The sequence below is a fragment of the Brassica napus genome, chromosome C3, assembly GCF_020379485.1.
Source record: "Brassica napus cultivar Da-Ae chromosome C3, Da-Ae, whole genome shotgun sequence".
Lineage (NCBI taxonomy): Eukaryota > Viridiplantae > Streptophyta > Magnoliopsida > Brassicales > Brassicaceae > Brassica > Brassica napus.
The window spans coordinates 2,388,934-2,398,894 of record NC_063446.1 but is presented as its reverse complement, the minus strand read 5'-3'; the positions used below and the strand labels follow the sequence as shown (position 1 = coordinate 2,398,894).

Below are 9,961 nucleotides of genomic sequence, written 5' to 3'. Positions count from 1 at the left end.
AAGAGCTTGGTATCACAAGTTGAGTGCAACTCTCAATGGAAGAGGGTTTGTAAAATCAGAAGTTGACCATACTCTCTTCACTCTCACAAGCAAGCAAGGAATTGTGGTGATCCTGATCTATGTAGATGATATCATCACCTCTACTAAATCTTTTCTCAAGTCTACATTTGATATTAAAGATTTGGGTGAGCTAAAATACTTTCTAGGAATTGAGATGTGTCGCTCTACCAAAGAAAGTACACGCTTGATCTTTTAAATGAGGCAGAAAAGCTTGGAGCAAGAGTAGCTAAGACACCACTTGAAGAAGGCTACAAAATCTTGCGTGAGAGGGAGTTTGAAGATACTCCAGTTGGCGACTTTAAACTCTATTGAAGGATGGCTGGAAAGCTGATCTACCTCTCCATTGGAGAGTGGCTGAGTTATTGAGACGAAAAGAGCTGTTGAAGAGTGTTGACTTTAAGGTGTGAACTCAAATTTGAAATCAAATCTGGTGGAGCCTTTAGAGCATCCTATTATCCAGCTTACCATCTCACTTCTCTATTATGTTTCTATAAATATCATTGTATGTGAAGACAATAAAATTAAGGAAACATTATCCTTTTTTACTCCCTCTCTTAGTTTCGAAATTACTCTCTCTCTCTTGTTCTTGAGCAAGTCCACTCTTATTCTTCATTATCTTTTAACTGGAATGTATACTACTTCGTTTTTGCAGACTCTAACTCACGGTTATACTGAATGGTTCATTCCCAACTATAAAAGGTTTGTCAAAGTTACGTAGATTACACTTTGAATATATGGAACATGATTGGGTTTTACTGATGATTTAGTGGCGACAGTTAACCAAAGCTTGGACTTGATGAGCTCAGAATCAGAGAAGTTGTAGTTTATGTGTTGTTAGGTGAATATTTTTGATCTTAAGGTCTTTTATTTTTTTTTGTGCCAGAGTTGTAGTTTCTGTACTGGTTAGCTGTGTGCAATCAAATAAGTATAATCAGCCACAATTAGTTGAAGCGGTTGAATTTGATACGGCTGAGCGTGAGAGCTTATCTCCGACTATTGTGGTGAGGAAAATGATTATCGTCTTGCAAATGAAGTTTAGTAGGATTTATAGGAACGTTTATACGAATAGGATATTAGTCGAATAAGTGGATATAGTGTGATAGTGGGATGCACAGAACATTGGGTTTTGGAATTTGACTTGAAGGAGGTTTCATTTACATTGTGATACGCAACATAGGCTTACAAACACTAGCCTGCCATATATAAACCCTTTCCATTTTTCCATGCATTTTCTTTATCTCGTCAATTAGCTTCTCTGTTGGGATATTTTCTTACAACAAATGCGTCACTGATCTTTTTCTGAGAAAATGCGTCACTGATCTTCCTGCGTCAGCTTATTGCATAATCCTTACGTACGTAGTAGTAACATATACAATGTCAAATTAGTCTTTCTACTGTAACTTTAAAACCTTTTGGAATATTTGATTCTTGGATCAATAGTATTTATTTGTATATGTTTACTATACCAGCTTCTTTAATTTGTTCATTAGTCAGTATACTAAAACTGTGTTTCTTCAATTTCACTTCAAGTGAAAATCATATTAGGTATGCTAACGAACCAAGACTAGGCGCCTTCAACGCTGCGCAAAGATGGATGTACTTTCATGAAGAAACTCCATGAAAAGGGTTTATATTTTAATTTAATCTGTTTTGCTGATGTAACTAAACTACTACAAAAGAAGAATGGCTCTGATGTGTTTAGAACATATGATATATACCATTATACCAACACATGCATGCAGACCACCTTGATGGTCTTTTCTTGCTTGAGTTGGGTTGTTTCTTTTTTTTTTTTTGTTCAAAGAGTTGGGTTGTTTCTTTGTTTCTATTTCCTATTGTAATAAGTTGCTTGCAACACTAAAAAAATTCAAAAATTGTATGAATTTTACATTTTACCAAAACAAGAAAACACATGCATGCAGATAATCTTGCCGTATAATATGTAGTCACTAGAACCTCTGAAAAATGGAACTGATAATATATAGGCCGAGGTTGGTGAAACTCAATTAAACTTATGCATTTCGTATTTAATTAACGCTAAATTAATCTTGTGCTATGTCATAATTACTTGATTTTTTTGGATAAAGCAGCTCTTTAATTAAATCGTAAAAACGAACGGTTCAGATGTGTTTGAAGTAGCAAGCAGAGGAGCATCATAAACATGAAAAAAGAGTCGTAAGCATGAATTAGTAGATTCATCGTCAAGTCTATTTGGCACTTCCCTTGATGAAGCATCGATTTATATTCATCTACGTTTCTTTTAATTGAAAAAAAAATCAGCTGGAGCTGAAAAAAACGAAGAGACAGAAGCTGGAACTACTGGAGTACTGTCTTTGAGCGACATAATATATAGATCAGAGGCCAACAGTGAAGTTCACATGATATGTCGAGATCCGAAAGAGAAGAATATTGTGATTGTGATGAGGAAATGGAGGTTGATATTCACACCTCCATGTCAGATGATGGAGTACGAGATCAAGAATCGAATGGTATGCGTGGTGATAATGCTGTTAAGCTAGACGGGCTTCCAACCTAAAACCAATCGGTGATAAGCGGAGTGGCCCATCCATCTTATATATTACTAAGGATCTCTTCCAATATCCGATGTGAGACATTTATCACTAATACGCCCCTTCGAAATGATGGCTCTTTGAGCATCAATCTCGGAATGTTCGGACAAGGATCGATTGGCCGAATTTGGGCTGTATGGATTGGACTCTAATACCATGTTAAGCTAGACGGACTTCCAACCTATAACCAATTGGTGATAAGTGGAGTGGCCCATCCATCTTATATATTACTAAAGATCCCTTCCAATATCCGATGTGGAACATTTATCTCTAATAAATGCTTCCTCAGGAACTGCATCGTACGTCATCTCAAAAAGATAGTACCTCTTTTTTTTTTTGGGGGGCAAAGAAAATGATAGAACCTCTTATCATGTTAGTTTTCAGATTATGATTTGTTTAATTGTTATTTCAAAACAACACAATCTTACTTATTGAATGTGTTAATTTGATGTACACTATCTACTTGGTCTGCCCGATTGGTTTCTTGGCGATTAAAGCTTAGAGGGAGCCATTGTTATGAAGGGTAGATATGTTGGTCACTGTAACGTTGGAACTGATATTAAACAAGCTAGTTTTCTCGGGCAGAGAGGTGTTAGTTAGTATGTTCCTGGTTGCAAAATTGCTTGTTGGTATCTGAATACAACTCCATTATCGACTTCCTTTGAACAGAAGCAGAAGGGGAGGCTTATGAAAGTGCTTGTTGGCGATGAAGCAGGTTTTCGGTAAATCTCTTTCTTTTTTTCCTCGAATTTCAGTAGGCTGCTAAAGAGTTCATCTTTTGTTTTATAGGGAAAAAATGTAGAAGCTGATAGTGGAATAACAATGGTTTTCGACCAAAAAAGTTTCAAATGTAGCAAAAGTGTTTCTCTGTAAAGCTTATGAACAGCCTCCTTGCCTTTGTTGATAATTGTAGTGAGAACTTTTTCATATTGAATAAATACGATTTTCTGAATATTGAATTCTTTTTCTTTTTAGGCTAACGAATATATAAAAGGCCATTTTCATATTAACAAATGGGATTGTATAAACATCTTCAAGGCATCATCATCAGTAGTGGTGTCTTTCGTGCACAACTTAAACGGCAATACTCTCTACCCAAGGGCTTGTGATGGATGATCTATTTATACGTTGTACTTTGTATGCATGTTAATCAGAATATCTGGAAGAAAAGGCTGGTTGAACCATCACCAAACGATTTCAGATCCGCTGGCTTGACCAAGGCTCTGCACAGAGGACAAGTCCTCTCTCTCTCAAACCTGCACCAAGTCATAATAATCAACATCCATTCAAACATCAACAACACACAAAGAACAACAACTGCTATATGCAACAAAACAACTCACCACTCTGAAACGCAATCTTCGCAAAACATGTGCTTGCAGCGAAGAAGAATTGGTGTGTGCATCTTCTCCTGGCAGATGGCACACAGGTCCCCTGCAGCATTCACCTGCATCCATTTCTCTTGCTTGTTTAGGATTGAATCTTAAAGAGGCATTAGTTATATATTTGAATTTTCTAAACACTGACCTGCTCTGTAGTTGCATACGATCCATAATGCACCTCTTTGCGTGACAAAGATTTTAAAGCCGTAAAGAAGGATTGAACCTACAAATTTTATTGCCAGTTTCCTCTCATCAACTAATTCCAGAAAAAAAGAAGAAGAGGGTGATGAAATTCTGGAGAGAACACTTACTTTCTCAACTACAGAAGTGAGCTTGAAAGTCAGATAGAGTCCTGTCATAAGAGAGGAGAAGAGGCTTCCATAATCCTTGTTCAAGAAGAAACGGTACCATACAGGGGTAGGCAGCAAAGAGCGATACAGAAGCATCAAATATTCAACCAAAGTTAGCAATTGACCCTACATAAAAAAAAGTTAACTAACCAAATTAGTGATCGCTGCTTAAAAGTGAAAAAAAGCTCAAAGGGACATAGAATAGAAGAACACTGACCTGTTTACGATAATTTCGACCCCTACTGTTCTTGTAGTACATCAAGAGAAAACACTTGAGTATCATTGAGGCCTGCCGTACAAGTGTATCTGAGGCAAAATATGCAAGTTGTGTAAGCACAAAATTATAAAACATGCATGTAACATGGTGATATTTATAATAATTTATGATTAAATTAAAAAAAAAAAAAGAGAGTTTGGGGTACACACACCATTGACGACAATGATAAAAATGGCATGCCAGAAAGGAGGTATGGACTTGGGAGGGAACATGATTAAGGGATACAAGAGGTCATCCTTGCGAAACCACCAATAAACACCAACCACATGGGCCGCAAACGCTACAGAGATCCCGATTAAAGCCGAGATCTGCCTCTCACCCTGGAGAACCAATACCAAAGACATGTTTAAATTGAGACTTAAAAAACTACCCATTTATTTAAACTGAGAAAGAAAAAAAAAAAGCAATAAATGCAAAAAAAATATTAAACCTTTAATGCGGTTTGCTTCTTCATAATATCATTAGACTTGAACATTACAGCAGCAATCCAAATTGCAACAAAGAAACCTAAGAAAATGAAACATTATAAGCAAACCAGAATATAATATAAAAGCACAAACAATAGATAAGAGGAGTGAGGAGAGTACCCTGCAAGTGTTGGCGGATGAAGACGACCAAGAGGAGCAAAGAAAAGGGAAGAATCTGCTCGATCCACCTTGCAGCCTGCTGAATATCGTATCTCTGGTAAGGAGAATCTCGGCTTGCCGCAGCAGCATCTCCACCAACAGATTCGCCTCCTTCCCCAGTTCCTCCCCCCACGGGACTTGCAGAAGAAGAACCAGGAACTTCAGTAGTCTGTGCGGCACCAGTGATATCACTTTCAGCAACCTCATCCTGCTCCGAGTTCCCGATGATCCTAATGGCAACCTCTCCTCCTCCTCCGTTGGAGTTTATCCCCGGGGAATCATCGCTACTAACCAACGTTTCAGCCTCGTGAGTGGGACTCGTAGTCCTCGGTCGAAGAAGGCCTGAGTACTCTAGCAAGGTTGATATAGGGGCTTGGATGAGGTTGGAAGCTGAGAGGATCGAGGAGTTTCTTCGCGGAGAGCCTCTGAAGGTGTCGTTGTTGGTGCTTGACGTTTCCATTTGAAATTAAAAAAAAAAAACCCTAAAAATAAAATCGAAGATCAAATAGATAAAGCGGAAACGAGTAAGCAGGGGAAGGAGTTGAGCTGTGAACAACTACCTGTAACGGCGGGCGAGCTTGGGATCGTATTAGCTCGTTTTGGAAACCCTAAAGCCACGGGGGGGGGGGGGGGGGGATTGAAATCGAGTCAAAAAGGTAGGCGATGGTGGCTTTTAGTAAAGCTGATGGAGTCGAGCATCTGAAGGACCTAGAAAACAGATTAAATTCGCATCAATTCAACAAAATAGCTAAAAATCCACGGATCTAGATGAAAAAGGGTGTACCGTGGAAAATAGATCGAGTTGAAGACGGCGATTAGAGGGAAAAAGGTGTTAAGAATAGGTCGTCAAGGGAACAGCTGTGACGCGGCGATGACCAGAGGAAGCAGGTGGGTCGTCGGCTATCGATCTCAGAGAGGAACAAGGTCTATCGTATCCAGGAACTTTCTCTGTCCGTCAATCTCTGTTGTACAGTTGAGGCCTGACACCATTATAACCTTACGATATTAAAAGAAATGGGTTTCTTCTCCAGTGGGCTTTAAATTATTAAATTGAAAAAGGATTGGGCTATCATCTTGTGATGATGTTAAATAGATTATTTTTTATTATGAATCAAAGAGTGAGCAGAAATTCTGACAATCTCATTCATTCTATTTGATGATGATGTTGGTAAGAGATTCTATATCATAGTAATGTGTTTGAAGCAAGAAAGAAAGAAATAATACAGCTAAATGGAGCAAGAAATACAGGGTTTGTTTGGGATTGATAGCAAGGCATGGTGGCACTTGTGGTAGATGAACATCATTTTGACTCCAAGCACAGCTCCAATGCGGTCATTAGCTTCATCCAAGTCCAATCATATGAAGGTAAACCAATGTTATTCATCTCCCTCAAACCACTGCAACTATTAGCCTGATCATCATGGAACTTTTTAAATCTGATTTGATTCCATCTTTTCTTTCCTAATACGTTTTTTTTTAGTTTTTTAAACATAGTATTATAACACATTGCTCAAATGCAAAGATTATACAAAATTGTGTTATTAGACAAATCAAACAAAATACACTACTACGACGTTCACATTATATTAAAACCCTCTTGTTCTGCAACAAAATAGAGCTAAAATGCAACAAAATCATTTTAAAGAAACGTAAGAAAACGAAGATAAACTATAATCACCTTTCCTTCTTTCTTCCTTAATCATCACCAACACCATCATCTTCTTGTTCATCCTCCTCTAATCGATCTTAACCGAGGAATAGATGAGCCTTGTGAACCATAGACAAGCATAGAACCCAATCGTTCCCGTGAGCACAAAAAATGCATAAGACGCGATGAGCATGTACCCAAAGTAAAGCATCGCCGACACCAGTTTTGTGATCTGAAGCTTTGTGAAGAAGTAGAACGTCGCGTAGAGGAATAGATACAGCGCTGATGAGCCTGATGTTAGGTACGATCTCCACCACCACAGGTAGTCCTCACTGCAGAGCTGGAAGTAGCAGAGTACTACTGTTATCTCGGCGCAAGTAACGATGAGGATTACAAAGACGAGGAAGAGAAACCCGAAGATGTAGTAGAACTGGTTGAGCCAGATGGATGTGAGGATGAAGAAGAGCTCGATGAAGACTGCACCAAACGGTAAGATTCCTCCAATAAGGATTGAGAAAACCGGGTTCATGTACCAAGCTTGCTCTGGGATTTGCCTTGGGATTTTGTTGGTTTTCACTGGGTCATCAACCGCTGGTTTCTTGAAACCGAGGTAAGCTCCAACAAAGACAAGAGGAACCGAGATGCCAAACCAGAGGAAGATCAAGGCGAACATTGTTCCGAAGGGGACAGCACCAGATGACTTTTGTCCCCAGATGAGAGCGTTAAGGACAAAGAAGATGGAGGAGACAACTGCAGGGAACAAGAAGGCTGTCCTGAAGGCGATTCTCTTCCACTCTGTTCCTTTGAACATTTTGTAGAGACGTGAAGAAGCGTAACCAGCAAAGAGTCCCATGAAGACCCAGAGCAGAAGCATGGCCGTCATCAGACCACCCCGGTTCGAAGGGGAGAGAAACCCTAGCATGGCGAAGATCATTGTGACAAATACCATGCCTAAACATTGGACCCCTGTACCAACGTAGACGCAGAGCAGATCTGAATTGGTTGGAATCCTGAAAACATCACCATGGACAAGCTTCCATCCTGTCTCTTCTTGAGCTTCTTCTTGTGTCTCAAGCTCGTTGTATCGTGAAATGTCACGGTAAAGGGTCCTCAGCATTATCATCGCCACCATACCAGATAGGAACAGGACGATCATCAGAGAATTGACGATAGAGAACCAGTGAATTTGGTTATCATTCATCAGAAGATACGCATCCCATCTAGATGCCCACTTCACTTCACTTTCCTGAAACAGAAGCAGCAGCAGGAAATCAGAAAAGTATTGAGACCATAGGCTTTGTTTAAGAAACACTTGCCTGGAAATCAACATCATATGTGAAGATAATCTCCTTCTTTGGTTCAACTTCTTGAGGGGTGGAGGAGCTAACGACCAGGCGTTTTGTGTGAGGATCACATGTCGTCAGACGAGTCTTCTCACTCCACTTTCCATCGTATTCATGCTTAATACTGCAAATCAAGGGCAAAACAATCAGTACAAAAGAACAGGGAGGCACCAGAGACAATTCAAATCAGGGACAAGAAATGGACCTGTAAGGTTTGACTTCAAATCCCACAATCCTTGCAGAATCAGTTTGCACATCTCTGTGATATCGGACAGTAAACGCCAAGTGATTGTGCATAAAGAACTTTTGCTCTTTGCTCTGTGTATACAAAATGCAGTTTAGAAAATCAAGCTATTTGGCCTGCTGTTTACAATCGAAAGTTCGAAACCTACTTACCCCCTCATACTGGCCTTTAAGACCAACATGATAGCCAAGCTGATAAACAACAGCGGGAGAACCCGGATCCCCTCTTTCAATTGGAACCACAAGAGGAAGATTGTCGAGGATCCTAACACACAAGAAAAAGGACTTGTAAGAAAACAGTCAGAAGGAAAGAATGCTCTTCCACAAAAGTAATCCAACAAAAGTTTCTATTCTTTTGGTCATACATGTTGACACGGTACTCATCATCAATCTTTTCTTTGAAGGCTTTGGCTGTCTTGGCATCAAGAGTGATGCGGCAGAGAACATTGCACATCTGTGCCTCCCGCATTTTAAACTGCAGTTGATTCAGTTCCACAAAAAGTTAGAGATAAATCACAGACCGATCATTTAAAAGGCAATAGAGAGACAAACCGAATAAGGAGCATTTTCAATCCGGTCACCACGAAGCACTTCTCCAAGATTCTCAGTACTATCAACAATCTTCTTAGGTTGGCAAAAAGGAAGCGAGTAATACGAATACGGAAGCTGAGTCTTGATGGATGTTAACTTATTCACTTTAACCTTCAGCTCATCACCCTGCAAACATCAGATAAAAGACCCACATTTGAATATGATTCCAACTAATCTAGTGAAACATGCAAGTATACTTTGACTGAGATTCGTAATCAATCATGCACTAAGAACCTAACGTAAACAATCAAAATTGCAACAATTGTGAATCTCAAATCAAAGTATCAGCACAAATCAATCCGTGACTCTCATTTACAGTAGCTTTCTCGCAAATCTAATCCTAAAAGGGAATTCTACGCCATACCAAAACCGAGAAGTCAGATCGAGGAGATCCAATTCAGATCTAGAAACCCTAAAAGCACAAATTCGTGCGATCACCTTTTCGAAATCCTGAGGAGCGACACCTGGGAGGTAGAAAGAGTGAGCAACGTGAACGCAGAGCAGAAGGAGGAAGACGATCGCGGATCCGGAAGCTTCCATACCCATGGCTGGAACTGTTCCCAAAAAGGAAAGAGAGAAAACAATTCAGATCTGAAGCTAATGCTACAGTTTGTTACTTTGTTTGTGCTATTTGGAGACGAAGACCCGATTGTAATGTGATACACCCCGGTTTACCTCTCCGGTTCGGTTCGGTTCGGTTCGGCTCGTTACTGTTTGATCCTGATCATCCATTCATTAATCGCCGCGTGACCACTCATAAAGTCTTTCCACTATAATGGGCTTAAATCGATGATGCCCACCGTACAATAAACCATGAGTAGTTAATTAATATGTATTTCACATCTGCTTTTGTTATGTGTTTCTGCACAAA

General features: G+C 39.6%; 2 protein-coding genes across 3 annotated transcripts; both read right to left on the bottom strand.

The window, feature by feature from the left end:
- Positions 1-3,537: 3,537 nt before the first annotated feature.
- On the bottom strand, positions 3,538-6,249 carry LOC106384878 (RING finger and transmembrane domain-containing protein 2-like). 2 transcript variants are annotated; one of them, XM_013824794.3, is made up of 10 exons: positions 6,050-6,249; positions 5,826-5,964; positions 5,227-5,747; positions 5,070-5,146; positions 4,791-4,959; positions 4,580-4,668; positions 4,324-4,488; positions 4,158-4,235; positions 3,974-4,077; positions 3,538-3,886 (listed from the first exon to the last, which is right to left on the bottom strand). In XM_013824794.3, exons 3-10 carry the CDS (start codon positions 5,723-5,725, stop codon positions 3,781-3,783), a joined length of 1,287 nt encoding a protein of 428 aa, XP_013680248.1. In that variant the 5' UTR covers positions 5,726-5,747; positions 5,826-5,964; positions 6,050-6,249; the 3' UTR covers positions 3,538-3,780. The 2 variants fall into 2 exon arrangements, with proteins under 2 accessions (XP_013680248.1, XP_048607851.1); XM_048751894.1 differs by having other exon boundaries at positions 5,826-5,973; positions 6,050-6,248.
- A 539-nt stretch (positions 6,250-6,788) lies between these two features.
- Positions 6,789-9,733, bottom strand: LOC106384879 (transmembrane 9 superfamily member 8-like). Its single transcript, XM_013824795.3, has 7 exons — positions 9,529-9,733; positions 9,052-9,216; positions 8,865-8,974; positions 8,653-8,764; positions 8,462-8,574; positions 8,230-8,380; positions 6,789-8,159 (listed from the first exon to the last, which is right to left on the bottom strand). The coding sequence occupies exons 1-7, from the start codon at positions 9,634-9,636 to the stop codon at positions 7,002-7,004; spliced, it is 1,917 nt and encodes a 638-aa protein (XP_013680249.1). The 5' UTR covers positions 9,637-9,733; the 3' UTR covers positions 6,789-7,001.
- Between the last annotated feature and the right edge of the window lie 228 nt (positions 9,734-9,961).

Coding starts and splice junctions, on each gene's coding strand:
- LOC106384878 (XM_013824794.3), bottom strand. CDS start 5,725: ATGGAAACGTCAAGCACCAACAACGACACCTTCAGAGGCTCTCCGCGA. Junction 4,669..4,790: donor TTTTATCATTGTCGTCAATG/GTGTGTGTACCC, acceptor ATTTTGCCTCAG/ATACACTTGTACGGCAGGCC. Junction 4,236..4,323: donor TCACTTCTGTAGTTGAGAAA/GTAAGTGTTCTC, acceptor TAAAATTTGTAG/GTTCAATCCTTCTTTACGGC.
- LOC106384879 (XM_013824795.3), bottom strand. CDS start 9,636: ATGGGTATGGAAGCTTCCGGATCCGCGATCGTCTTCCTCCTTCTGCTC. Junction 9,217..9,528: donor CTCCTCAGGATTTCGAAAAG/GTGATCGCACGA, acceptor TGATGTTTGCAG/GGTGATGAGCTGAAGGTTAA. Junction 8,160..8,229: donor CATATGATGTTGATTTCCAG/GCAAGTGTTTCT, acceptor CTTCTGTTTCAG/GAAAGTGAAGTGAAGTGGGC.